This window comes from Polyodon spathula, chromosome 1, assembly GCF_017654505.1.
Source record: "Polyodon spathula isolate WHYD16114869_AA chromosome 1, ASM1765450v1, whole genome shotgun sequence".
NCBI classification, from domain to species: Eukaryota; Metazoa; Chordata; class Actinopteri; order Acipenseriformes; family Polyodontidae; genus Polyodon; species Polyodon spathula.
The window spans coordinates 96,532,230-96,559,384 of NC_054534.1; the positions used below are offsets into that span (position 1 = coordinate 96,532,230).

Consider the following 27,155-nt stretch of genomic DNA (forward strand, 5'->3'; position numbering starts at 1 on the left):
GTTACGTGACGCTGCTGCGGCGGATTCCAGAGCTCGAGCTCGAGCTCGAACCAGCCGCTCTTCCTCCATCTCTTTCTCCTGTTTTACCACATTTACTAACGGCAGGTAAGATAAATATATCATTCTACCATTTACACAGACGTGTCCAGATAGCATTTCAGGATTGTAATGCATGTTGTGAAGTACGAGATAATAATGAAAAGCGGGAATTCGTGGCGCATTCTTTTAAAATAACGTCTCGATCCCGGCTGGGTCTGCAGCCGCTCCTCCTCTCCCAGGCTCTACCGCTTCATAACAGCTCATTTTATTCAGAAAGGAGATACGTGAATGGACTTTGCTTAGAATGATATGTTCAGTATGTACGTCTTGAAAAATAAACGACAGGTACAGTTATCCAAATTTAAAACTTTGGGGAAAGTGAGATCTGTTAATAATGGCGAAATGTAATTTTACCAGCCAGGGTCACCTGCCTGCCGCTTCCAGCTGCGTCAGTCTGACATTGACTAGTATCAGTGACATTATATTTTAAATCGTGGTTTGTGAGAATGTACTTGGACCAAATACGACTTCCCAGTTCTGGTCTTTGTCATGTTTTCTGACTGTTCATTGTTAACCTACATTTATCAGGTCACAGTCAAAATGTGGCATTTTTAATGTGATTTAAGGAGAGTAAAACGAGTCCATGTAGTGTTTCTTTAACAGTAAAAACAGTTTTAAAATATGCCACAACTGTGGCAGTGTTTATATACGAATACATTAGGAACAACAAGGAAGGAAAGAAGTTGTTGCTATATCTGCAGCACAGCTACGGACGGTCCTGATGGTACGACTACTGTAATAGCCCTAAATGTGAACCGTAAATTCCTTTCTATTTTTGTTTCGTAAAGTTCTAAATTTTGTATGTATTCGATTGACTGTTTGCTAAACATGTTGTCTTTATTTGTAAATCAAAACCATGCTTTTAAAAAAATATTACTTTAAAAACAAATGTCTGTGAGTGTGACCCCTTTAGGCCATGATGGACGACTCTGAAATACAATTCCCAAACCGAGACCTAGAGTGTTTGTAGAGAAGGAGTTGCACAAAATACCTGTCGAATTTAGATTAAAACCTATTTTGAGAATACTTCGTGTTACTTGTGTTGCTGAAAAGCTTGTTTGGGTTATTTGGGGCCTTGTAAGGATAACCGATTGAAGCTTTGCTAGTGCTTCCAGTGTGTGAAACTGACAAGCAAGCGATCCAATCGAAACCCAAGGCAGTGCTTTGGAACACAAGTCCTTCCTTCAGTCCGCAGTCAGGAGAAAAGTGGGAGGATACAGTGTTCTCATAGTACAGTGCAGTAATAGCCAGATTGATTTGAGAGTGTCAGCGTTTGCTATATGTTGTATAAGGTGCTCACAACACAGGTACTGACTCCCTTTCGTCACTGTAAGCTCTTTCTCTCTAACACTAATTTGCCATTTAGTATGAACGTGGCCTCTGAAGTATTCCACAGAAGCAATTTTTCTGCTTAAAAAAAAAAAAAAAAGCAGTCTGTGTTTTGAATTTTTTTTAGGGTAAATTACATGAGGAACTTGTCCGACCATCTCAAATTTTGCTAGAAAAATTTACCTGGGGATTTTCGGGTCCGCTAAGTTCAGAAATGACCTGGTAAAGGTCAACCTAAAGTGAAAAAAGTGACCCTGGGCTCAATTTAGACACTACCGTCATGTGTAGCATCTCGTTCGACTTAATGAACAGGGCTTTTGGGAAAAAAAAATAAAAAAATACCAGGAGCACTCCAAAAGTCACCCAAAGATATTTCTGCATAAAAAAACTGGTATGTGGATTTTGGCAGTTTTGAAGTTGTGTTTGTCATGCATTTGAGCATTGCTTATGGCCACTTTGGTGAGACTAAAGTACCACGTAGTCCAAACTGAAGTGGCATTATTCTTCAATTTTGCATTGTCTGGGATTAGAGCTACAGTAAAAAGTGACAGGATGTGTTTCCAGTGACACTAACTTGGTGCTGAGGGATTGTGAACTTGAACTTGTGAAATTATGAACTTGTGTGGAACTTGTATTTCTTTGTTACAGTGACACATTTGAAACTGCCAAAACCTCTTAGGCGCGATTTAAAAACTACAAATTGATAGAAAACACAAAAACTAGGTAATTGTGGCAAACTTTAGGTGCTTGAGGGGTTAACTATTTCATTATCTTTATGGCGTGCTTCCCATACGGTATGTGATTTCCAGTTCAATTTCCTTTGGCAGCGAGGCCTGGTGTTAAACTAAATAAATAATTACATAAATAAAAAATGGAACATTCACTTTATATATTAAAAAAAAAAAAAAAAAAAAGTCTCAGTTTACCCCACCTTTTGTATTGGCATGTCTTCGGCCATCTTGACAGTGCAGCGTTGTTGCCATGTGGTTTTGAACACTGCTCTGTGCGGCGCTCCATTGTCCATTCCACCATGCATATTGGCAACTGGCATATCCAGAAGAAATAGGACTTGGCCTGCTGTGGGAAAGTAGGTTCCCTTCCACCATTAGAACATAGTTGATGTTAAAAGCGTGTGGTGCTCACGAGGACTACAAAAGCTTGTTTGGTAAGACTGTGTGCTCCCTTGAGGAAGAAGCTTGTATGACATGCGCTTGGGAAACATGTCCTGGTCGTCAACCACTAGAGGAATACTTTGATTATCTGGAAAGTACAGTGTACGTTGATCACTCCAACCGGCTGACTTTGGAGAAGGTTGAGGGTTTCAAAAAGAGTCCTGGTTCACAAACTTCTGAGCCATGAGTCAAAGCAACTTCCTGAGGTGCCTGAAAGAGGACCATGCCATCTGTATGCTCGATTTTGCAAAAAAATATAGTTTTATGATCCAAGACATTGATTTTTTTTTTTTTAATATCTGAAGTCAACAATAGGATAGCGAGTTGTGTGCAGAACAGACTTGATGCTATTTAGATCAAATCCTAAATAACATTGATAGTTTAAGTTGTTGTTGTTATTATTCATAGTTTAGAGTACATGTAGCCTATACAGTTGCTAGATTAACATTCAACCTAAGAAATGCTTTGTAGTTGGTTTCAGGCTGACAAAACTGTAATACATGTAGGGGTATTTGTTTGTAAGAATATAATATTAACCAGGCAAATTATTGTTCAAATGCAGCATTGATGCATGGTTAGTTACAAAACTGCCTCTGTGATGTCTCTGCTCCATCTGTCTCTGGCAGCTTGGCAACACCTCAGCTCCTCCTCCTTAGCCCCCTTGAACGTGAACAGTTTTGCGGAAAAGCAATTTAAGAACCAAGACTACAGCAGTCTCCCTGTCTTCCAAGGAGTTGTGAGCTCTCCAAACATTAAGTGGGAATTGCCTTTTGTAATTTTTGTTTATCTTGCTTTGTTTGTTTATCTTAATCTGCATTGGTTGCGGGTTATTAGGCAGCATTTTAAGCTGGAATTTATTACCGTATCGTCTTGTTTAGTAACAAATTCAAGTTTGACTGAATTTTGTAACCGGATATTTTCATGACATCCTTTTGTTTTTGATTAAGTGAACAATTTAAGTTGGGCTGCATTTTTAAGCAGTGTATGCTTAATATAAGAAATTAACGAACATTGATGTAGTTGACATTGTGTTGGCACATTTTTTTTTCTACTGTACTGTATAGGTCGAAATTATAGTACGCAATGTTTGACAGCAAGTGGCTATAAAAGTTAGTCACATTAAATATTTTTTATACAGAAGTGTTTTTACTAGTACAAATGCAGAGAGTTATTTTTGTGTGACTAGGTGAAGGTATTGTATGACAATAAAATGTTCCCTGGAGAAGTTGAGAACGTCTCTGATGATGGAGCACAAGTGAAGGTTATGCATCCTGCCGGACCGAACATCTTCAAGTGGCCCTTTCGTGAGGACAGACTGTTCTATGAATGGAAGAACATTGTGAAGAAAATCTTGCTTCCCATTCCAGTTCACACCCACAGTCATTTTAAATTTGATGATTAATGATATTTGGGGTGTGTGATTTCTATAGTAGTTGTTAACCAACCACATTCTGCATGTAACTTTTAAAATGTTTAAGATCCTTTCCTTTTTGCGTAGTTATATACTTGTCATAAGAACTGAGATTTTTTGTTCGATTCCAGTAGGAGTAGACATGAAATTCTAGTGACGCCAGAAGTTGATAACCTGTCAAGTTCCTTAAGTTTACCATGTTTTTTTTTGTGTGTTTTCTATCAGTTTGCAGTTTTAAAATGCACATAAGTGAGGTTTTGGTAGTTTCAAATGTGTCACTGTAACAAAGAAATCCAAGTTCTACATGAAAATTCATAACCCCTCAGCTCCAAGCTAGTGCCACTGGAAACACACCCTGTCACTTTTTACTCTAGATCTAATTCCAGACAATGCAAAATTGAAGAATAAAGCTAGTTTGGTTAGGATTACATAGGGGTACTTTAGCTTAACCAAAGTGGCCATAAGCAATGCTCAAATGCATGACAAACTTCAAAAATCTGCCAAAATCTGTGGATACTAAAATGTTTTGCTTGATTCTTGTAAATCTTCTCAACATCTATCCAAAAATAACTTTTTTATTTATTTATTTATTTTTTTGGGGAGCTTTTTTATATATATATATATTTTTTTAACCTTCGTCTGGCAACTTGCCAAAAGTGAGTTAGGTGCTCCTGGTATCTTTTTTTTTTAATTAATTTTCAAAAGCCCTGTTCATTAAGTCGAATGAGGTGCGACACATGATAGTAGCGTGTAAGTTGAGACCAGGGTGATTTTTCTGGTCAGGGTGAATGCTTTACTGGAGAGAAGGACCTCAATTCTCAGTATTATATTTAATGAAATGGTCACAATTTGGATATATTTAAAGCAAAGAACATGTGTACTAATGTTCATGACATATAAACCATGAAAGATTAGTTTTCATATTTCATTGAAATATGAACTCACTAAAGCAGGATTAGACAATAGCACTAGCCCTCCGAGATCTCCAAAACAACTTCTCATTGAGGGCCCAGGACCCTCAACTAAAAAAAAAAAAAAAAAACTAAAGGTCCCAGAGGACGTTTTGGTGGTCCCAATGAAGTAAAAAGTCTTAATGTTATGGTACACATTTTCTTTTTCCTTCATGCAGTGAAGTTTTGACAATTGTTAACAGGAAGCAACAAACCAAAAGTTTTTTCTGTCTAGAACACAAGGGCATTTTTATACAAAATATATGTGGTTTTAGTGTTTATTTCTGGTCTAATGGTGTAAGATTTTTAGTAGATGTTTCATAAAACCTTTCTCAATTATCCATCGGGAACCTGTGACGAGAGAGGTTGGATAAACAAGTGCTGACTGTCACTTGCATTTCTTTTCATACCGCTTGTCCAGTTATGATGAACCTTGTACTTCAGTGTGTACATGTTATTACTACTATTAAACATTCTAGAAATTAATTGATTTAAATAAAGTTTTCTCTCTTATAGGTTTTGCCGGAGGAGTGATTCTGAACTCAGTATGAAACTCAGCAACTGATTGACGCAAACACAATCAAGTGTTTTGCCATAACTAACAGTATTCCACCAGTTAGTCATGCCTGAAGTTCATCATTTTATGGCTAACAGTAACAAGTAAACCTACATGATTGTCCATGTAGATCACCTTTCCCTCTTCCTGCTGGAGTGAAATTGCCTCCAGACAGAATCCCCATCAGTCATCAGTCAAAAATGCCGTTGTATTTCAAAATGCCAAACACCTAGATTCATGCGCCCAATCTGTACTGAGTTGGATGGTCCCGCAGCTGAAAGCTACTCAAGCACTTATCCAGGCCCCTTACCTGCTTCTGAAATGTCTCTCCTTCACACTTTGGGCCCAGTGCAGACCTGGCTGGGACAGGAGCTGGAGAAGTGTGGGATTGATGCCATGATCTACACCCGATATGTCCTCAGTCTTCTGCTGCATGATAGTTACGACTATGATTTGCAGGACCAGGTACTCTATTTTTAGCATTTTCTAATAATATTAGTATAATTTACTTGGGAAATTCTTATGGTTTCGGACAGTATTCAGTTCTGTGTTAAATATGCTGTTGGGTCCCTCAATCTCAGTTAAAAATAAAAAGTATATTTATTGTACCATGTATAACTAAACAAAAGATCACACGTTATTGTAAAAACAAAAGAAATATCACAGTCTGTGGCACTTTATCGGGACGCCTCGGGAGAAGTAAAACTATCCCGAATAAGCGTCTGTCTCAATTAAATAAGAGGCATTTGAGACGACCTTAGTCACACTTGTTTCTAAATGAAAAAAATAATTAAATTGCATCACATTATGATGAAATGTTAAATATGTAATTTAAAATATAAGTCAATGTTTTTTTTTATTACTAAACAAAATTAATCCCTGTTTTTTACTTCTACATGAAATAAAAAATAATTATATCTTATCGAGGTGAGACACCTGCGATGTTGACACAGTGACTTTTTTTTTGCAACAGCAGCCTGAGAAACCACAGGAAACTCCAGATCCTTCAAGAGTTTAATGTGGTTTACGCAATTTACGCAAGTCACAGCGTAATCACGTACTCACGGCACTGGGCTACTAGCTCTGAAAAGCGATCTCTGTTTATCATTTGAACCCTCCCAGAGTTGCATCCCATTTAAACACAAGTCCCGATTATCAGTACCTCAATTAGGTGGTGCCGACTGTATTGCGCTAAAAAAAAAAAAAAAAAAAAAAAAAAAAAAAAAAAAAAAGGTAATGCTGGGATTTATTCGGATACAAAAATCAGATGTTCATATTCTCCACAAATGAAAAAAAAATACCTGGGCTCCCCTGGGTCCTAAACCCTGCCAGTACAGACGGGGATTGCAGTAACTACACATCGGCAATTAATTTTGCAGACATTAATGGTTTGCTGACATAAGGAGTTGTAACAGTATAGTTTTCAGTAAAATACGGGAGAAAATGAAACATTTTATAAGATAACACAGTGACCTAACAGAATCTTAAATTTATTATATAAAATGCTAATTTAATCTGTTATGGAGATTATTTTGTTACATGTTAACCCTGGTTTCACACATACTAAACATGAACACGTAATAGGTAGATAATTATTACTTTATCTATTATCACTATGAAAAAAAAACAAAAAAAACCCCACCAGCAAATAGCTAGCAACAACGTTACCATGATGCCAGTAACTCCTTCCTTGTTTTATCAGTATGAATAAGAGAAATTTTGTCTTTTTTTTTTTTTTTTAAAACCTTGGTAGCTGTCCCTTATTCTGTTTATTCTGTTATCTGTTATCCCGAACCCCCCCCCCCCCCCCCCCCCCCCCGAAGTCTTAGATCTCAACCCACAGTGTGGTTGTGCTTGAGTCCTAATAAAAATATTTAAAAATCAGTCCGGACGCTTACTTACAACCAGTCATACTATTACTGCAGGTCACCTTCAGTGTAAGACATGCAAAAATAGTGACAATCACAGCCTAAAACTTGCAGTCAATTTCAATAATGCTTAATAATAAAAAAAAAAAAAAAAAAAAAAAAAAAGGAAACAGTATGACATTACTGCTGACAGAAATGCAGTATCACTTGCGACGCCACCCCAAATGCTTGCACTGACAATTTTTTGCTATTATTCATGACTTAAGAGATCAAAATTATTTAAAATCAGACGTTGTTCCTTTAATATTGTTGAATACACTTTTGTTTTTTAAACATCTCGGATAAAAATGATGTTAGTATAGAGTAAGTAGTTTAGCCACTGACCTAAAATTTTGCCATCCTCTGTTTTTAAGGTTATTTTTTTTCTCTTTAGGAAAATGACATCATCTTGGGCTGGGAGAAGGGAACTGGTAAGAAGTGGGGGAAGGGCAAGAAGAAGGGTACAGACTTGAGTGTTGAGGAAATGAAGAAACAGGCTGCTGTCCAATGTCTGCGTTCTGCCTCTGATGAAGTAAGTACCACTTAGAATATTGTCCTGAGAAACAAGTTCTTACTTAGATTTTAAAACATTTTTGTGATGATTAAATGCACATAGTCTATACTTCAAAACTCAGGTCTGTATTAATTATCTAAAATCCTGCTTCCCTTTCTCCCTGGGTGATTTATTGAACACCATGCAGTCAAATTGATAGAATGCACCACATTCGGACGAGAATAAAGATACTTTATAAGCAAATTAAGTTGTATCCAAAAAACGCCTTTATTTCAATGCATATGGGGGGAAATGGTCTATTTTTATTTGTTGTTGACAAATGTAGAACATTTGGAAGTTAAAAATAACACTTTTTATCTAATGTATTCTTTAAGTAACTTATGTACAGCACAGTACTAAGAAAAAAGGCATGGTGTTAAATAAACCAGTTTTAAAGTTGCGATATCCAGTTCCTGCATACAAAACTGACTATCTGCCCCTTTGAAATGTTGCCAATTTTAATATAGGGCTTTTCTTTGAGAGAGTGATGAATGAGATCTCTTAGCACCAAACATGACTAAATCACAGCCACTTAAGTCAGGCACCACTTTGTTGCTGCGTCATGTTTGTGGCACCAGCATTTTTGTTTCTGGTCTCCCTATTTCGATCTGGCCACACGGGCGAGATTATGTTACAGATACAAAATGCTTTAAAATAAACTTAGTACCGTTTAAGTTTTCTGTAGACCCGTTTGGTAGTTTAATCTGTCAATCGGAACATGATTTACACATTAACTAGTTTTAAGTTTGTAGGTTTCTGTATTTATGGTTTATTATGCATTTTCCAAATGGATATAACATATTATAGAAGGGTTCTGCTTGAGAGCGGTTTAATTTGTATTTATAAAATGGGTCTTTCAAATACTCTGTCCTGATTGGTCAAAACAGGTCGCATGGGGGTGTTGATATTAGTATAGGTTGGCACTTTGTTTCAAAAAGGGGCAAATCACTAGTAGCTGTCCATACACCACTAGTCTTTTACAAAAGAAAACAAAATGCAGCATATTGGAATTTATTGCAATAAACAAGAGATTTATGTAAATGTTGACCTTTTGAGAAACCCAAGTGTCCATGACATGTTGAATGAGTCTGAATTGGACACCAATGATTAAATTTAAGCTACTGAAAAAAGTAAGTACAGTAGAACCTCATTTATCCACACCCGTTCATCTGCGACTTCAGTTATCCGCAACTCCCTGACGAGATTTATCTCTGAAATACAGTACATTATTGCCAATGTAGACGTAATGCGCGCGGTCCACACACACACACACACACACACACACACACACACACAAAGATGCATGCTCCGTCTATCCTGTGGAGTCGGCGCCAAGACAGCAGCGCTTCATGTCTTAGTATGACCAGCAGAAGGATTCTGTAAAATGAGTTCTCCCGAGGTTAGTTATTTAAGCCTTCAAACATATTTTGCCTCACTGAAACAAGACTATGATGGACACTGTCAAGGTTCAAAAGAACGACTTACAGCAGTGAATTGTTTAAAAAAGCTGTTATGAAAAAAAAACACACTTCTGTTGGTATGTATTTTGTTGAAATGTAAGACAAATTTAAATGACACAGCAGGCTTGTTTGTTTAGTTTTAAAGTAAACAAAAAAATTGAATTGCTTCTCATCAACTTGAGTCCAATTAATTTCATGAGTCTTCCTTTCCTTTCTCAAATGCACACACTCACTGCATTGAAAGAATCCGTTCACAACATAGGAGGCTTTGTTGCTAGGGAGTTAACGTCACTGCCTTGTGACTTTTGCTCGTGCATTACTGCCACACGGGAACACCTTGTTGACTAAAATAAAAATTGGCTCAGCAAGTAGATATTTAATTTGCTTTGTTATTGTGCAATATGTGTGTATATGATGTCAGTATGATAGTAATGTTTTTGTATATTGTTATTTGTTATGTGCAGTACAAAGTAAAATGAACAGTAATTCTAAATGTATAATTATCTCTCTCTCTCGCTCTCTCTCTCTCTCTCTCTCTCTCTCTCTCTCTCTCTCTCTCTCTCTATATATATATATATATATATATATATATATATATATATATATATATATATATATATATATATATATATATATATAATTTAATTTTTATAATAAATTAAATATAAATATTATAATAAATATAGAAGCAAAAAGCTAGGGAAATCATCCTTTAGTGTACTCACATTTTGAAAAGATTTCGCTAGGAGTGTAACACTGTCAAAGTAAATTTAATTTTAAAACATTCTTCTGTCTTTGTAATATATTGTATTGCCTACATCTCCAACAAATGCTAATTTGGATTGCATTACTAGTTTCTGTATTTTGTTCATGCATTCTAGCCATTCGCAATGTCACCTCATTTATCCGTGGATTTCACACATCTGTGGACTGGTCCACCCAAGCGCTCGGATAAACAGAGTTCCACTGTATTCAAATCAATTCAAAACTTGCCATTCTGATCGCTCTGCTCTTTCTCCCTGAAATCTGTCAGAACTACAGCGTTTCCCTATCCTATTCTGAAAATAAATCGTTAAAAAAAATGATCTTAAACTTCCAGCTTTTTAAAAAAGATTTGGGTCGCTCTTAAAAGAGGCTGGTGGATAAGTGGATGTTTTTTACTGCTGCCCCAGGTCTTTGTCCGTACTCCTCTGGTCGGTTGCATCTCCTGCCCTGCCTGCTGCCACGGGTCCCACCCCCTGGGGGGGAATCTTATTCAGGGATATCCATCCAGTAATAACAATACTATTGAAAGGCTCAAAATAGACTGTGCGTGTTCCTTGTTAGTAGCTGCCAGTCTGTTTTTCATTCAACAGTTTCCTTCAGTTTTCTTGACAGATTATGTAGATTCTGTATTCGGTTCGGTGTTCGGCCGAATCTTTTGAGATGGATTCGGTATTCGGCCCAATCTCAGACCTGGATTCGTATGCATACCTTTTGTCACTACACCTTATAACAAAGTACAATTACAATTTTTTATTAATGAACAAACCAAGAATTACAAGAAGTATAAGGAATCAAATAAAGAAAGACTGCAGTTTCAATGGCAATTTTCAGTTCAACATCTACATCTTTCACTTCAATGTTTTTTTTTTTTTGGTAATTCTTTTTTTAGTTTTATTTTTAAAAAATGTTCTATGGAACTTTTTTCTGTGCTCAGTTTTAGACTCAAGGATTATTTTTTGTTTATTACACTTTTTAAAAATGTTTTTAATTGTTAGGTTATAAGCGCAATAAGTCACTTCACGGTGTATGATATACTCTAATATCACACACCCCGGGCGGTTGAAGCCACTCTGCTTCACCTGGTGTTTGTAACGCACCCAGGGCATGGCGATATTAGAGTATGTCACATACCCTGTTGTGCCTTATTGTTTACGTAATAAACGCCTGTAATATATATCCGGGTTAGATAGTAGTACTGGTACATAATATCCAAGGGGTATGCAACAGCAGAGTAGAGATATCACGGTAAACCGCTGTATAAACTAACACTTTTTTTCTATACCATGATTACCGAGTTCACACAGTTTAAGGTGATATGGGCATGTTTTTGTCCATCAGTGAGCCACTGTGTTCATGTGAACTAACTAATGAACACAGACATCTCAGTTTTGAAAACTTCCATGCAAGAAATTATCCGAGTAAGCTATTAAATAAGTGACGTCATATGTAATATGATTTTCCCTACCAACCAATGATCGCAAGCAAACGTGATTGTCAGTAAATGAAACACAAATACTCAAATACCACAAAAAATCAAAAAAAAAATATTTGTAGGCGCCGTCTTCTCATCATTAAGTTTTGAACAAGATCACTGTGCAGGCAGTGCATGTCTTAAAACGCACTCGATTTGGCTATTGCTAGGTAACACTTTGCTTTTCTAAACTAATGGGATGCTGTCCAAACTGATGAAGATAAGGAGGCCAGGCCAGGGTGTTCAGTTGCAGTGGTCACATCCTTACACCCTGGCGTTTCAGACTGAGCCCAGAAAATGTTAATATTTTGGTGTTTCTCCACAGTAGTTTGAAATAAAAAAGCAGCATTATTTTGCTGAGCCTGTGTGAGCTGGAGTGAACATTACTTCCAGTTAGGTATTGCCTGATAGAGCTGTAGTACTAGTGTATTGTATTTGTTTTAAAACTTTAGTTATTTTTTCTTGTTAAATGGCTTGACTTGAGTATTTCTTTAAATAGCCATTTAAAAACGGATAACAAAAAAATGACATTATACCGCGGTACGACTATAATGTAATAAAATATGTAATATTTTAAAATATAAATAAAATATGTAATAAAATAAGCAACAGCTGGTAAATTTTTTATTTTAAAAAGTCAACACTGTTACATTCAGTCAACTATGTTATTCTAAACATGTAACAGAGTTGTACAGTAACATGGTTGACATATATAAAAAAAAAAAGTTTGGTCTTTGTTCCATGAGTTAAACAGAGTGGGAGCCCATGTTGTGCTTCTGGTAAAATTATTAAAGTTTTCTAATGTACTTCATGTATTATAAAGTACCCAATGTACGTCAAGACAAGTTAGCTTTAAAAAATATATTAAAAATTGCTCAGACATGCCTGCGGGTGTATTCCTGTATCTTCTTACTCGATGTTAATGTCACATGCTGAGGTCATTTTATTTGTGGGATAATTCATTATTATTATGCAAGGGGAATTATCATCTGTAACAGGGTTGACAGAGAATTTAGGTGCAGTATTAAATAGCTTCATTTATGTTAATAAATACATATTGCTTGTGTAAATGTATAGTTAACTCATTACATGGTTTGTCTTCTTTTACAGTAAAATTGTATACATTAGAATTTAGTGTTTTTTTTTTTTCTAAAGATGTTTTTCACTTTAAACGCTTTATGGTGTTTTTTTTTTTTTTTTTACTAGATCATGTGAACATTAATTACATAATACATTATGATGCATCAGTTATTTTGAGTAGAATCAGTTGTTTTATCCAAAATATGGCCTCGGGACACAAAAGGCACTCAAATGGTAGAATGACCTTAAACCCCTCTGGAGTCTCTATAGACAAGAACAGGGATAAGTATGATATACAAGAGGGAGGATCTGTCATTAGCAATGGTACTTACACTTTTTATCTTTACTTGGATATTGGAAAAACAATTATCACAATTTTATTAGATTTTTTTCACAAACCTATTTTACTATGTTTGCAAACCGTTCGACCTGGTTTGACATTGTCAAACAGGTAACACAGCAATAACGATCCATGATGTGGTAGGGAACAGAAAAGCCAGAGCACTTGTTGTGGTTAAAAAATAAAATATAATTAATGAATTAATTAAATAAATAAAATGTAATCCCTCCTGTAGTGATTAGGTGGACAGATCTCAAACCCCAGTTCTCTAGAGTGGATATTAAGAAAAGAGCTTTGAAACAGACAAAGTTATAAGTGTAAAAAGTTGTCAGGATGTTAACAATGAAAAGAAAATTACAGGTAAGTTATTTAAACAGTTGTAGCAACACGTGGGGATGTATAACACTATTTTTCTGAACCCCAATACTTACTCTTTAATAGCTGGTCACTGAAGGCTTGGTATCCTGCACTGTGAGCTATTTTTTACCACTACAGGCAGCACAGTATTGCTGTTCTGAGTAGTATGCAGCTTGTCAGCTGATGTGAGTGTTAGTACAATTATGCACGAGGAAATGTAGGACTTGTTAAGACTTTCTTTGAGTGGTATGGTAAGAAATATATATCTTTCTTTAATAGAAAGTTTAGTATTGATGAAGTATTTGCTTTTTGTTTTTGTTTTTGTTTTTTGGAGTGGGGGCTTATGTTACTACTTAAAGTATTTAGTATGTTGACAAGTGTCTGGAAAGCCATTAGATAGACATTTCAAAACTTGTTTTTAAATAAACATTATAGTGATATAAAGAATATGACAGGATGCAATACTCTATAGGTCATTATTTAGAAATGAAAGTGTTTTTATTTTAAAAACTAGCTTGCTTTTTGAGCAAAAAGTTTCAAGGCCTCTGGTTAATGCTTAGTCATTTTCCTGACCAGCATGTCCAGCATGGTGTTATATTTAACACATATAATGCAGAGCATTTATAACATTGGCCAAATCCCTGGGTGTTTCTGTAATAAGTGTCGATAGGATTTTGTAAATATGTAACATCTTATAGGTTTACTGTGAAGCAGTCATAGTTGGAAATAGATACATAGAAAAAAAAGTTAATTATTTAATCTATGTGGCTTAAGTTTTTAGTCAGTTGCATTGTCAAAAGCTATACAGTGTCATAGGACTTTTGAATATTTTTCCTTTTCACGGCATTGGTGTAATGTATTCAGTTCATTTTTTTCTTTTTTTTTTTTTTCGGGAAGAGCTCTGGAATTGAAACATTAGTTGAGGAGCTTTGCTCCAAGCTGAAAGATCTTCAGAATAAACAGAAAGGTATGTTTTGTGTCATTAGTGTCATTACAGATGGTATACAGCATATTCTATGCATTTTTCAGTGAAGTTCCATTACAGGTGGTGGCCTTTATAAATTAACCATTCCACTGCCATGTTGTTTTAACTTATGGACATAGTAATCATATAGTTATTTTTTACATACCTGTTTTACTAAATGCTTACAAACCATTTGATCTGGTTTGACATTTCCTGTACTTTGTCCCCTGAGATGCTTTGTTTTTGTTTACCAAAATTAACATTTCTAATTTCAATATAAAGGGGATAATTGCTAACTTTAATAATTAAAAAACAAAAAACAAAAAAAAAAACATTTTAAATAGTGATTTTAATATTTATTTAATTTTATGCACTAGTGGCACGATAGGACATATTGTTGACCAAATAAAACATTTCTAAAAGTTGATTTCCATAACTTTTTTTTTTTTTTTCCCTCCCTAGAAGAAAGAAAAGCAAACAAGAAATCACTGGGATCCCAGACTCCTGAACTTGCAGAATCTCCTTCGTCTAAGGATCAGGTGGAAATGTCAGTGTATAAAACAGAAAGATTTGGCAGTCATGGGCTCTCTTTTGTGGGTAATAGTCCTAGGTACCAGTTGTGAAAATACAATATTTTAGATTGGAATAAGTGTTGCACCTTTTGGCATCTCAGTTGTTTCTATTGTGTTGCACTATGTTTGAAATTACTCATGGGATATTAATTTCCTTATTCCCAGGTAGTAAGATGTTGTTAACTCAGAAATGTTACATTATTTTATGGAATGTCCAAGTGTATTTATTATAAATTATTACATATTTAGTATAGTTACTGTAATCTGAGTAATATAATGTTACTCCTTTTATTTAGATGTTCTCATTTCATTTTTTTCTAGCTGTCGCTAACTAGCTTTCAACAAAATTAAGTGTTGTTGTGTCACTGATTATTTGATTTCCTCATTCCATAAAGTCATGTCTGGCTGTGACCTTTCAGCTGTGTTGGCTCTATACCTACACTATGAAGCTGAAAGCTTATAGCCATTGGCCCTGACATGGCCATATCACTGAACTTTGTAACAAAATCGTAGTTTTGAGATGTGAGCCTATACGTATTGGTTAAATATAAAAAAATTACATTTAGCCAGTTTTATGTTTGTTTAGCTTTACAATTTATAAATAATATAATTGGAATAAAATAAAGTTGCATGGTTTTGCAGAGTTTATTTTGTTAATCGGTCAAAAGTCACAGAGCCATTTGAGGATCATGTGATTTTAAGTTATACTTGAAATGCAATGAAAATGGGAGATTCCACTTGTCATATAATTGGGAATATCATACAAATAAAACTAAATACCGTAATGCAGCCTTAAAGGTTATAAATTTATGTAACATTCAAGACCTGTTCTGGAAGCAACCAGCTGCTGAAGTGACTAGCATTGATTGGCCAAATGGCTGAAATACTTTCCCAGTATATTTATTGTTAATCTTAAACATTTTTTTTTATTATTATTTCACAGGTATTATGAAGCTTTTCCTCCTCTGTCAGAAAAAACTGTTTGTCTTCATGAAATTATGACGGTGTGGAATAAGTCTAAAACTTGCTCTTATTCAAGTTCTTCATCTTCCGCTGCTCCTCAGACAAGCACTGACACCTCCTCTCCAAAGGACTGTAACAGTGAGGGTGAAACTGGAAAAGAAAAAATAGTTGAAGTTTGCAGTACATTGAGTGAACGTACCCAACAGAGAAGAAGTAAAAAGGAAAAAGAGAACCGGCACTATAACAACATGGTGGATGACAGAACTGATCAGAGTAAAAAGCAAATTAAGCACAGATGTGATGGAAAATTGCGCCCTCGCTCTTGGTCGTCTGGCTCCAGTGAAGCTGGCTCTAGCTCCAGTGGGAACCAGTATGAGATAAAACCACCATTGAAATCCATCAAAATAAGGCATAAGACAAGGGACATGGGTAGAAACAAAAAGGGGCAAAATGGGCAAGTGAAATTAGCATTGAAGGATGCGGAAAAAGAACAAAGAAGAAACACAGGTGGAAGTAGTCGCAGTAGTGGACCTACTAAACAGCTGTGCAAAAAAGGGAAGAGACCATTAAAAGAAATTAGAAAAGATTCCAGCTGCAGTGAGATTAAAGAATTTGGCTTTGAGAATAGAAATAAAAAAGAATATAGGGAAGAACCATTATGGTATACTGAGCCAATCACTGAATATTTTGTTCCTTTTAGCAGAAAAAGCAAACTTGAGACTACATACCGAAAGAGTCTGGATTCACCAGATGTTCTTTCTGCACCTGCAAATGTTGAAAAGTTGCCTGAGTCAATGCAAGGTATTTGTATTACAAACAGCAGTTTTCAGCGAACATACCTCGCCGCAGGTACATTTGTTGATGGTCACTTTGTGGAAATGCCTGCTGTAATAGATGAGGCTGATGACCTCGATGGGTCAAGCTGCCCTCAGCCAGAGGTCAATAGAGATTTAGATGATGAGCATCTGTCTGAATTTACTCACTTCTATGAAGTGGATATTTATCAATCCATGTTGGATACTAGTGCCTCAGACTCAATACAAGAAAGTCGAATTTTAAGTATGATTCGACAAAAAAGCAACGAGCAAAGAGACTTCGAGGCAGAATGTTGTTTAATGTTAGATGGACTTGATCTGCGAGGGGAAAGTGCAATAAGGGCAGATTCACACAGCTCTGTTGATGCAGATGGGTTTTTCTTGCAAGATCTTGAAAATATAGCTCACGTTTGGGAATGTTATTCATCTTTTAGTTCTGAAGACATTGATGGGGAAAGTTTTACAGGGGATTCTCCTGTTAGACTATCCCCTATATTGGACAATACATTATTCAATGCAAGCAGATTTTCTGGAAATCAAGAAGAGTATTTTTCAGAACCAAATGAAGGATTAAACTCTTCTTGTTTTTCACTGTTTGAAGTGCAATATGATGACTCCACTTTACCTTTTTCCTGTGACTCAGTAACCATTGGTCATGAAAACACAGATTCTAATAGCTGTAGGGATCCACTTGGAAATAAACAGTCTCGTTTGCTAATATGGACCAAAAATAGTGCCTTTGATGAAACTGAACACTGTTCCAATCTATCAACACGAACTTGTAGCCCATGGTCACATTCAGAAGAAACACGTTCTGATAACGAGACTAATGTTCAGTTAGAGGAGTCAGCACATTTTAACACAGAAGAGATCACTTGTATAGTCCCTAGCATCTCCTCCAAATACCTAGAAGATGAACTTTTAGACTTTTTACATGAAGATGCATGTCAACAAAAGGATGATATTATAAGAGAAGTACCTGACCTGACTTTTAAAAAGAAATCTAAGCTTGAGTCAGTGTGTGGAATCCAGTTGGAAAAAGATGAAAGCAAACCTTATGATGCATTAGACATATTTTCAGAGGATCCAAACCAACAAAATGACAACTATAGCTCAGGGATAATAAAGGACATTTGGACAAGTATTGGAGATGGAGAATCAGTAGCAACACTAGGAGACAAAATAGAGGATGGCTTGTTTCCTGTTGAGGCAAATTATCATTGTTGTTTAGACATAGAAACAGCAACTGATACCCTGCAGTTACCCCAGAAAAAGGCAGTTCAGCGGTCAGAATATCATTTGTGGGAGGGTCAAAAGGAACATCTGGAGGAACAGACAATTATAAGAGGCGAGCTTTCAAAGGTAGATGGTGGTGATTATACAACACCATCAAAACCTTGGGACATGAACCCTGATAAAGATCACAATGCATTTATTCTTGGAGGAGTCTACGGTGAGCTTAAAACCTTTAACAGTGATGGAGATTGGGCAGTTATACCACCCAGTCATACTCGAGAGAGCTTGGTACAATGCTCAGCATCTGACGTGGTGACAATAGCTGGTACTGATGTTTTTACGAACACAGGTAACTGTTTTGATCCTGGCCACAAACCTTTATGGAGGCCATTGGTTTCATTTGGGCAGCGTGACCAGGCAATAAAAGGTGGAGATGTATTGAACAAGGAATTTTCTTTTATCTTCCATGAAGATTTATTAGGAACATGCAGCAATTTTCAGAGTGATGAGTCTGGGCTTGATTATTCATTTTCATCCTTTGACTTGAACAATCCATTTTCACAAGTTCTTCATGTGGAGTGTTCATTTGAGCCTGAAGATATTGCGTCGTTCAGCCCAAGTTTTAAGCCCAAGTCAATACTGTGTTCAGATTCAGAAAGTGAAGCTTTTCATCGTAGATTTTATGGGATAAACCGAACACAGTACAGAGCGATTCGTATTTCACCCAGGACTCACTTTAGACCAATTTCTGCCTCTGAACTTTCTTCTGGAGGAGGAAGTGACTCAGAGATGGAATCAGAAAAAGAAGAATTGAGGCTTCCTGTCCTCCCTCTGTCAGATGTGTTTGAAGATCCACAAGCAGATCTCAGACCATTGGAGGAAGATGCTGAGTGTGAGGGCCCGTACTATGGAAAGTCAGAACTTGAGTCTGGTAAATTTTTACCTAGATTAAAGAAGTCTGGTATGGAAAAGAGTGCACAGACTTCATTAGATTCCCAAGAGGGCTCCAGTGCCCTCTTGCCAATAGCAGAGCAAGAAATATGCAACTGTGATGGAGAGGCATCAGTAGTGAGCATATACTTGGAAGATTATGAAACTGAGGAATCTAGTAAAGAAAATAAAGAGGTGTGTAAATGTTCAGCGGCTGGGCACATCTCGAATTTTGGGAAAACCTGTGAATTTACAGAACTGCATGAGGTAAGAATTGTGTAATTGTAGTTTGTGTAATTGCTGTCTAGTATTAAACTGAGTTTTTAAACTACAGGACTCTGCTATTTTTTTTTCTCTCTTACTTAAACATACAGACATACATCTCAATTGGTACTTTGTAAAGGATTCTGCTGGTGGTGGTGGTTTGGTGCAAGTTCATGATATTTCATATATTTCTGCAAAATGTGAAAGACCAGTGGTCTGTTTTCCCGAGGCTATAACTGTTTTAGGGTTTCTTAGAAAAAGTGGGAAGAGTCCAGGAGGAAATACAAAACAAACCTGATAAAATTGTCCAAAATACGATAAACTAATTTGTATTAATAATCTTGTAAAGACATGGGCCTTTATTAGGTTATTAATGTATTTACAGTATAGACTTCAGTCATTGTCATGTGAATCATTTATGAAGTGCTACTTTTGTATCAAGTCATACCCATTAATACTAGTATTTCTGAACAATGGTGCTCCTATTCTCACTTTCATCTAGTAACTGCATACTAAATTATTCACCATACATGAATTGTTTAGGCGCTCTGATCAGTGGTCATTTCTGCATCATATGCTGTAGACCAGCAGATTTGCAATTAATACATTTTTAAATTTAAGTTTTAAATAATGCTGGTCAGCTAACAACATGTTAAAGGGAATTACTCAAAAATCTGAGCATCGCACACCTCTGGTCACACATTTTTGCATATATCTTAGAACCACTTGTACAGTTATGATGAAACAAACTGGCAGAATATGTTAAGAATCTTTCTGTACAAGGCCTTTGTCTTTTTGTTTTGTCTATGTCTTTAGTTTCTCCATGTATAAAGAGAATGTAGGTCATGGTGATCTACTTTTTCATTTTGCCACTGACTTAATTTATTGTATTGTAAAATTAAATATTCATTTAAAACTAAAATATATGCAAATATGTTCACAATACATTTTTGAGGATAATGCATTTCTGTTAAATGGCACCATCTGCTCAGTTTTAAAGTCATGTTTGTTAATGTATGCAATTAAAAATGGAATTTGTAATAAAGGTATATGTTAGCGAAACAACATGTTTTCTCTATTTATTTTTAAAAACAGTTTCCTTCGCTAAATGTACCTGTGAAAGGAAATATTGGCAGCCAGCAGGAGGAATGCTGGTGGCAAAAATCTTTCTGTTCACCACTTTTTCCAGGATCGCAGTGTGATGGTGAGTTAATTGTTTGTTCGTATCAAGTTTAATACTTCTCAAAATGCTATTTTACAAGTTAGTCTTTAGTACGGGATTGTGAATAATTCATGATTCAGTTACTATATTCAAAACTAGATTAGAACAATATAGCAGAGGAGCTGTAGATTGCTGGACATTTTTGCAGCCTTTGCTTGTCATCCAGTATTTATCCATGCCCAGGTTGCACACCGGATAATACAATGGGGGAGTGACAAATTACGTTTTTAATCTCTGGGCATTTTGTTCTTGACCTTTGACAAAACCTGACTTCCATTTTCAAATCTTGTAAGCAATAAGTCTTGTGTTTTTTAATAAAGGAATAGAGTAATCCGTTAAGTAATGTGACTGTTTACTGTAAACACCTTGTTGTGTCATGATTACAACTGTATTTTTAACTTCTTATGCACTTCTGGATGCAATGAAACATGAGCCTCAAATTGGTACCCTGGAGTACCCGATGCAATTCCTCAGTTTTTATCAGCACTGGGCCCAAATACATACCATAGTTTCCCTAGTGTAACGCACACATATTTACATATTGTTGAAATGATAAATGAAGAGGAGTGCATGCAATGCATCAAAGTGTGTATCTGATTTTGTTTTTCAAATTTGAGCGTGCAACAAACATGGAAGCTCACATGTCACATGTACAGTATCATGCCCATGTGTATGATGCAGAGCGCAGCCGAGATGAAAGCAGGAGCAGACGCCACTAAAACTTTTAAGAATATTGAAATATATAGGCTTCTTAAAGTGTGTGAGAGCTGCTGGGAATGGAACATGAGAACATCAATGAGAATTTCTGCAACCAATGACATAAAATAAAGTTTTGTTATCATTATTTATTTATGTATTTATTTCTTAGCGGACACCCTTATCCAGGGCGATTTGCTACAAAATATCACATTACAAGGTATCCCATTACAGATAAGGGCAGTTGTAAAGTACAATAAGATCAAATTTAAATAAGAGCAAAAAATAGAGAATACAGTAAATAAGTGTAAAGCGGGTTCAACTAAGAGCAGTTAACGTATATTAAAAATATTTTCTTATACGAGTAAAGTCCAGTATGAGCATGTACTAAGCACGATAAATGGATGAAAATGATTTTTCAAATAAGAGCAATTACAGAAAAATATTGTTTACAGTTGATGTCCAGTGCATTATAGTAGCAACACTAGGAGCATAAGAAAGTGCTGTACAACACGGTTTGAACGTGCATATGTTTTGATTTTTTTTTTTTTTTAAGTTAACAAATACATAAGCTATAGGCCCTATTTCACATTTAAGTCCAAGTTTATTTACTTTCTTTTAAAGTTTGATTATATCTGTACAAACTAATATACAGCCAACTAGGTGAGACTGATTGTTGTGACATTGTTTTGCAAGCCTGAATAAAATAAAAGCAGAAAAAAAAAAAAAATATCCAGTTATTTAAATATAATGGTTTCTTGAATATTAGAAATTATAGTGTTTTGATTGCATCACCTCATCTTAATATTAAATACTTAACAATCTTGCAGGGCATTGAATTTTTTTTTTTTTTTTTTTTAAGTGCTTTAATTATTTTACCAACAAGGTTAGAAAAAAGTATTTGAGAATAGCTCTGTGATATGAAAAAGGATGACCTTTTAACACATGCGCTTATTCTCATTGTGAAATTCAATAAGTTTGTATTTTTAATTCTACAACATAGTACCATAGAAATGTGTGTGTGTGTGTATATATATATATATATATATATATATATATATATATATATATATATATATATATAAAATGTTAGTTATTTTAAATAAATAAAACGGTTGCTTCACAGACAGTGAAGATAATAACCTAAGTACAAGTTATGCTGCTAGGCCTGTGAATCTTTACCGAACAGTGCTTTTCTATTTTATTTTATTTTTTCTTGATGTGTCTGTCGAGTTGTATTACAGTTATGTTTTAGGTACCCTGTGAGATGTCTCATTGAAATATGAAAAATTTAGTAGTGTGTGTGTTGTTTTTATTGATTCAGGTTATTAAGTAAAAGTGTCGAATCAAATTATTTTTACTTTTATATTTTAGAGTGCTGCACTAAAATCAAGGAAATAGTTGGTGTTAACAGTTATACTGATATGAAAGAAAATCTGCATAATGGAGATTCTGTTTTACATCTAAATGTGGTAAGTTAAAGTGTTAAAATAATGAATATAATGAAAATAATGTAACATTTTCCAAAATGCTATAGTTTTGAGACCATACTACATAAGACAGACAAAAGTTAAATGTCTGGCTGTTAGTGTTTTATTTTGATAATACTGTAAGTCCTTAAATATTTGCAAACAAAATATTTGGAGATTTTTCAGTTTCAAAACCTCTGCTATAAAGGGCTATTCACACTATAGCGTTTATTCGCTGAGTTTTTTACGCCTGACATTTCGCTGCTATTTTTGTATTCAGACTAACATGTCAAATATCACAGGAAAGGTGGGGGCACGTCTGAGTATAGCAGTACAGAATATCAGTTGAAATAGCCATCCTATAGCAGTATGCTATGGTTGTGAGAGTCACCGGTTAAAAAGGGTATCTGAGAAATAAAAATAAAAAAATTTAAAAAACACATCAGAATTCATTCAAATGATTGCGTTTGGTTGTCCTGTCTGTACTTCTAATTTTGTTTGAACAGTGTTTGCTAATAAAATTGTTTGAGATTATTTGTTACCAATACAGCAGGTGATCTGACACATGCTCCCTTTTTATTGGCACCCCGGGCTCAAGGTGTCCATTCATGCTACACCCACCCAACCTATCGGGGCTCCCAGCTGTGTTTGTGCGTGTGTATATATGTATGTATGTATATTACATACCTACATACGGTATGTATCGGGGCTCCCCGCTCTGTGTGTGGGTGTGTGTGTGTGTATGTGTATATATACAGTGCCTTGCAAAAGTATTCAGACCCCTGACCAATTCTGTCATATTACCAAATTACAAATGGTACATTGAAATTTCATCTGTTTGATATTTTATTTTTAAACACTGAAACTCAGAATCAATTATTGCACGGTGACATTGGTTCTATGCTGGGAAATATTTTTAAGAAAAATAAAAAACTGAAATATCTTGCTTGCATAAGTATTCAACCCCCACACATTAATATCTGGTAGAGCTATCTTTCGCTGCAATAACAGCTTTAAGTCTTTTGGGGTAAGTATGTACCAGCTTTGCATATAGTGTCGGAGTGATTTTGGCCCATTCTTCTTGGCAGATTTGCTCCAGGTTGTTCAGGTTGGTTGGACGACGCTTGTAGACCGCAATTTTCAAATAGTGCCACAGATACTCAGTGGGATTGAGATCAGGACTTTGACTGGGCCACTGTAGGAGATTCACTTTTTTGTTCTTGAGCCACTCCAATGTTTCTTTGGCCTTGTGCTTGGGATCATTGTCCTGCTGAAAGGTGAATTTCCTCCCAAGCTTCAGTTTTATAGCGGACTGAAGCAGATTATCTTGCTGTATTTTGCTCCATCCATTCTTCCTTCAATTGTAACAAGATGCCCAGTCCCTGCTGATGAGAAGCATCTCCACAGCATGATGCTGCCACCACCATACTTCACTGTAGGGATGGTGAGTCTTGAGGCATGGGCAGTGTTTGATTTGCGCCACACATAGCACTTTGAGTTTTGGCCAGAAAGCTCTATCTTGGTCTCATCTGTCCACAAAACCTTTTCCCACATCGCAGCTGGGTCAATTTCATCCTTTCTGGCAAACTCCAGACGTGCTTTCAGATGGTACCTTTTGAGTAACGGCTTATTTCTTGCCACCCTCCCATACAGGCCAGTGTTATGCAGAGCTCTTGATATGGTTGACTGGTGCACCATTACTCCACTCCCAGCCACTGAACTCTGTAGCTCCTTCAAAGTGATTGTTAGCCTCTCTCACAAGTCTCCTTCTTGTTTGAGCGCTGAGTTTTGAGGGACGGCCTTTTCTTGGCAGTGTCTGGGTGGTGTGATGCAGCTTCCACTTCCTGATTATTGATCCAACTGTGCTCACTGGGATATCCAAACACTTGGATGTTATTTTGTACCCTTTCTCTAATCTATGCATTTGTATTACTTTATCTCTAACTTCTGTAGAATGCTCTTTGGTCTTCATTTTCCTTCAGATTCACAGCCTTACCAATGATCCTTCAACAGTGGGGTTTTTATCCAGAAAATGTGACAGCAACTTTAATGGTTCACAGGTGGAGGCCAATGGTATGGTAATTGTGTCCTTGTTAGGGCAATTTCTTTCATCAGTGCAAACTGGGAGCTTCCACAGCACAGGGGTTGAATACTTATGCAAGCAAGATATTTCAGTTTTAAATATTTCCCAACAAAAAACCAATGTCACCTTAATATAATTGATTCTGAGTTTCAGTGTTTAAAAATAAAATATCTAACAGAACGAAATTTCAATGTACCATTTGTAATTCGGTAATATGAGAGAATATGAGAGAATTGGTCAGGGTGTCTGTGTACTGTGTGTGTGTGTGTGTGTGTGTGTGTGTGTGTGTGTGTGTGTGTGTGTGTGTGTGTGTGTGTGTGTGTGTGTGTGTGTGTGTGTGTGTGTGTGTGTGTGTGTGTGTGTGTGTGTGTGTGTGTGTGTGTGTGTACACAAACAAATACAGGTAGTGGACAAAAAAATGGAAACACCTGGGTAAATGAGGGACACGAAGTATTTTGAAAGCAAGGGCTTCCACATAGGTGTGGCTTGTGGGTTAATTAAGCAGATAACATCATATATCATATATAAAAATGCTGGACAGGCCTGTTTGCCTATAATTATGGCTAGCGTGGCTACAAGAGGAGACATCAGTGACTTTGAAAGAGGGGTGATTGTTGGGGCGCGTTTGTCAGGAGCTTCAGTGACCAAGACAGCTCAACTTGCTGATGTTTCAAAAGCAACAGTGTCTAAGGTGATGTCGGCATGGAACTCCGAGGGAAAGACATCATCAGCAAATGGGAACAGTGTGTGGAAGCGCATGTTCCAGGATCATGATATCCGTGCATGGCAAAACAGGCGAGCAACTGCAGATCAATTGACTATAAACTGGGGCGCAAGCAGATCGTTTAATCAAAAACGGTCTGCCGAAAACTCCAGAGAGTAGGATACCATAGTCAGGTTGGAATGCACAAACCGCTCATCACACCTGGTAATGCACGTTTGCGAGTCCAGTGGTGCAAAGAAAACAGGAAATGGACTACCGAGCAGTGGAGAAATGTGATATGGTCAGATGAATCATCCTTCACCATGTTCTCGACAAATGGACGAGTGCATGTGTGGCGCCATCCTAAAGAACTGTACAGCCCTGAGTGCTTGGTTCCAACAGTGAAAGGTTCTGGTGGTTCTGTAATGTTGTGGGGCGCATTTTCGTGGCATGGTTTGGGTGCACTCATTCCCTTAGAAGGCAAGGTCAATGCTAATCGCTACTTAATGGTACTGAGTGGTCATCTTCACCCCATGTTGCAGCATTTCTTTCCTACTGGAGGGGGTGTCTTCCAGGATGACAATGCCCCCATCCACAGAGCACGTGTGGTCGCCCAGTGGTTGACACTGATGTTATCCATATGTCATGGCCTTTTCAGTCACCAGATCTGAACCCAATCGAGCCTTTATTGAATATTCTGGAATGACTCCTGAGACCAGCGCTTTCAGTCTCCATCAGCCAGGCGTGAGTTGATTGACACTCTCATGGAAGAATGGCGCAGCATCCCTCCTGCAGAATTCCAGAGGCTGGTGGACTCTATGCTATTGCGCATACTGGCCGTGCTGGCTGGACGTGGTGGCCCAACGCCCTACTAAGTGACTTTACGTTGGTGTGTCCATTTTTTTTTGTCCGCTACCTGTATATGTATATATGAATGAATGAAAGATTACGCTCAATTGTGAAAGGTAGTATTCAGTTCCATAGGTTTTTTTTTTTTTTAAACCCTTACCCTAGAAAACACAGGGAATAAATGCTTTAGTGTGAATAGCCCTTAAGTCATTATAATATGAACCACTGCAATTTCCTTATCTGTAGCATTAAAAGTATCCTTATTTGTTTTAAAATCCTCCATAATTTAATCAGACTGTACACTTGTTTTTGGAACTGTTTTAAAAGAATAGTTAACTTGAAAAATAGCATTTTAAAGTCAGGATTTAAAAATAAAGATCCTTTTGAGATTGTCTTTTGTGAATCAAAATTTCTGAAAATCATAATACAAAGTAGTACTGAAAAAAAACTGGTAGCAATGTATTTTCTGTTCCCTGATAACTGTTACTATCTAAAGCATTGTTTAGACAGTGTATTAGTCTGTAAATATATTAATTTCTTTTTTTTCTATAGAATGCATCAGCTTGTAACTCAGACTGTTTTGGAGAGAAAAACACTGTCGCTAGAGCAACTGGGTTCCGAAGACAGCTTTTTTCCAGTGACAGCTCTAGTTCTGATGAAACTGCTTCAGAAAATGGAAGTGACTGGGCCAGTCCTTGTGAAGAGCTTTTTTCCCGAACGCATCTTTAACTCTGCTTATTAAGACATTAACTTGAACTTTGTGTATCAGTAAGATTAAAATATGTCTTATTGATAACATATTACTGTAACTTTAGTTTCATTATTTAGTTAATTTCTTCAAACATTTATCTTGCTATTCTTGATAATTTCAGAGTTAGGTGTTAGTGACAATCCTAAATAAAAAAATACCTATACACACACAATTTTTATATATATATA

General features: G+C 36.3%; 1 protein-coding gene across 4 annotated transcripts; it reads left to right on the plus strand.

The window, feature by feature from the left end:
* Positions 1-27,155, plus strand: LOC121324782 (uncharacterized protein KIAA0232-like). Of its 4 annotated transcripts, XM_041266963.1 has the most exons (9): positions 1-105; positions 5,478-5,982; positions 7,819-7,956; positions 14,348-14,417; positions 14,877-14,961; positions 15,930-19,197; positions 20,290-20,398; positions 22,487-22,584; positions 26,769-27,155. In XM_041266963.1, exons 2-9 carry the CDS (start codon positions 5,755-5,757, stop codon positions 26,943-26,945), a joined length of 4,173 nt encoding a protein of 1,390 aa, XP_041122897.1. In that variant the 5' UTR covers positions 1-105; positions 5,478-5,754; the 3' UTR covers positions 26,946-27,155. The 4 variants fall into 4 exon arrangements, with proteins under 4 accessions (XP_041122897.1, XP_041122911.1, XP_041122903.1 ...); XM_041266977.1 differs by lacking the exons at positions 1-105; positions 5,478-5,982 and having other exon boundaries at positions 7,936-7,956; positions 14,350-14,417; XM_041266969.1 differs by lacking the exons at positions 1-105; positions 5,478-5,982; positions 7,819-7,956 and adding an exon at positions 13,486-13,701.

Excerpts from the sequence above, each read along its gene's own strand:
- LOC121324782 (XM_041266963.1), top strand. The coding sequence starts at position 5,755 with ATGCGCCCAATCTGTACTGAGTTGGATGGTCCCGCAGCTGAAAGCTAC. Across the intron at positions 14,962-15,929 it reads TCTAAGGATCAGGTGGAAAT|GTATTATGAAGCTTTTCCTC; the intron begins GTCAGTGTATAA and ends ATTATTTCACAG. Across the intron at positions 22,585-26,768 it reads CTGTTTTACATCTAAATGTG|AATGCATCAGCTTGTAACTC; the intron begins GTAAGTTAAAGT and ends TTTTTTCTATAG.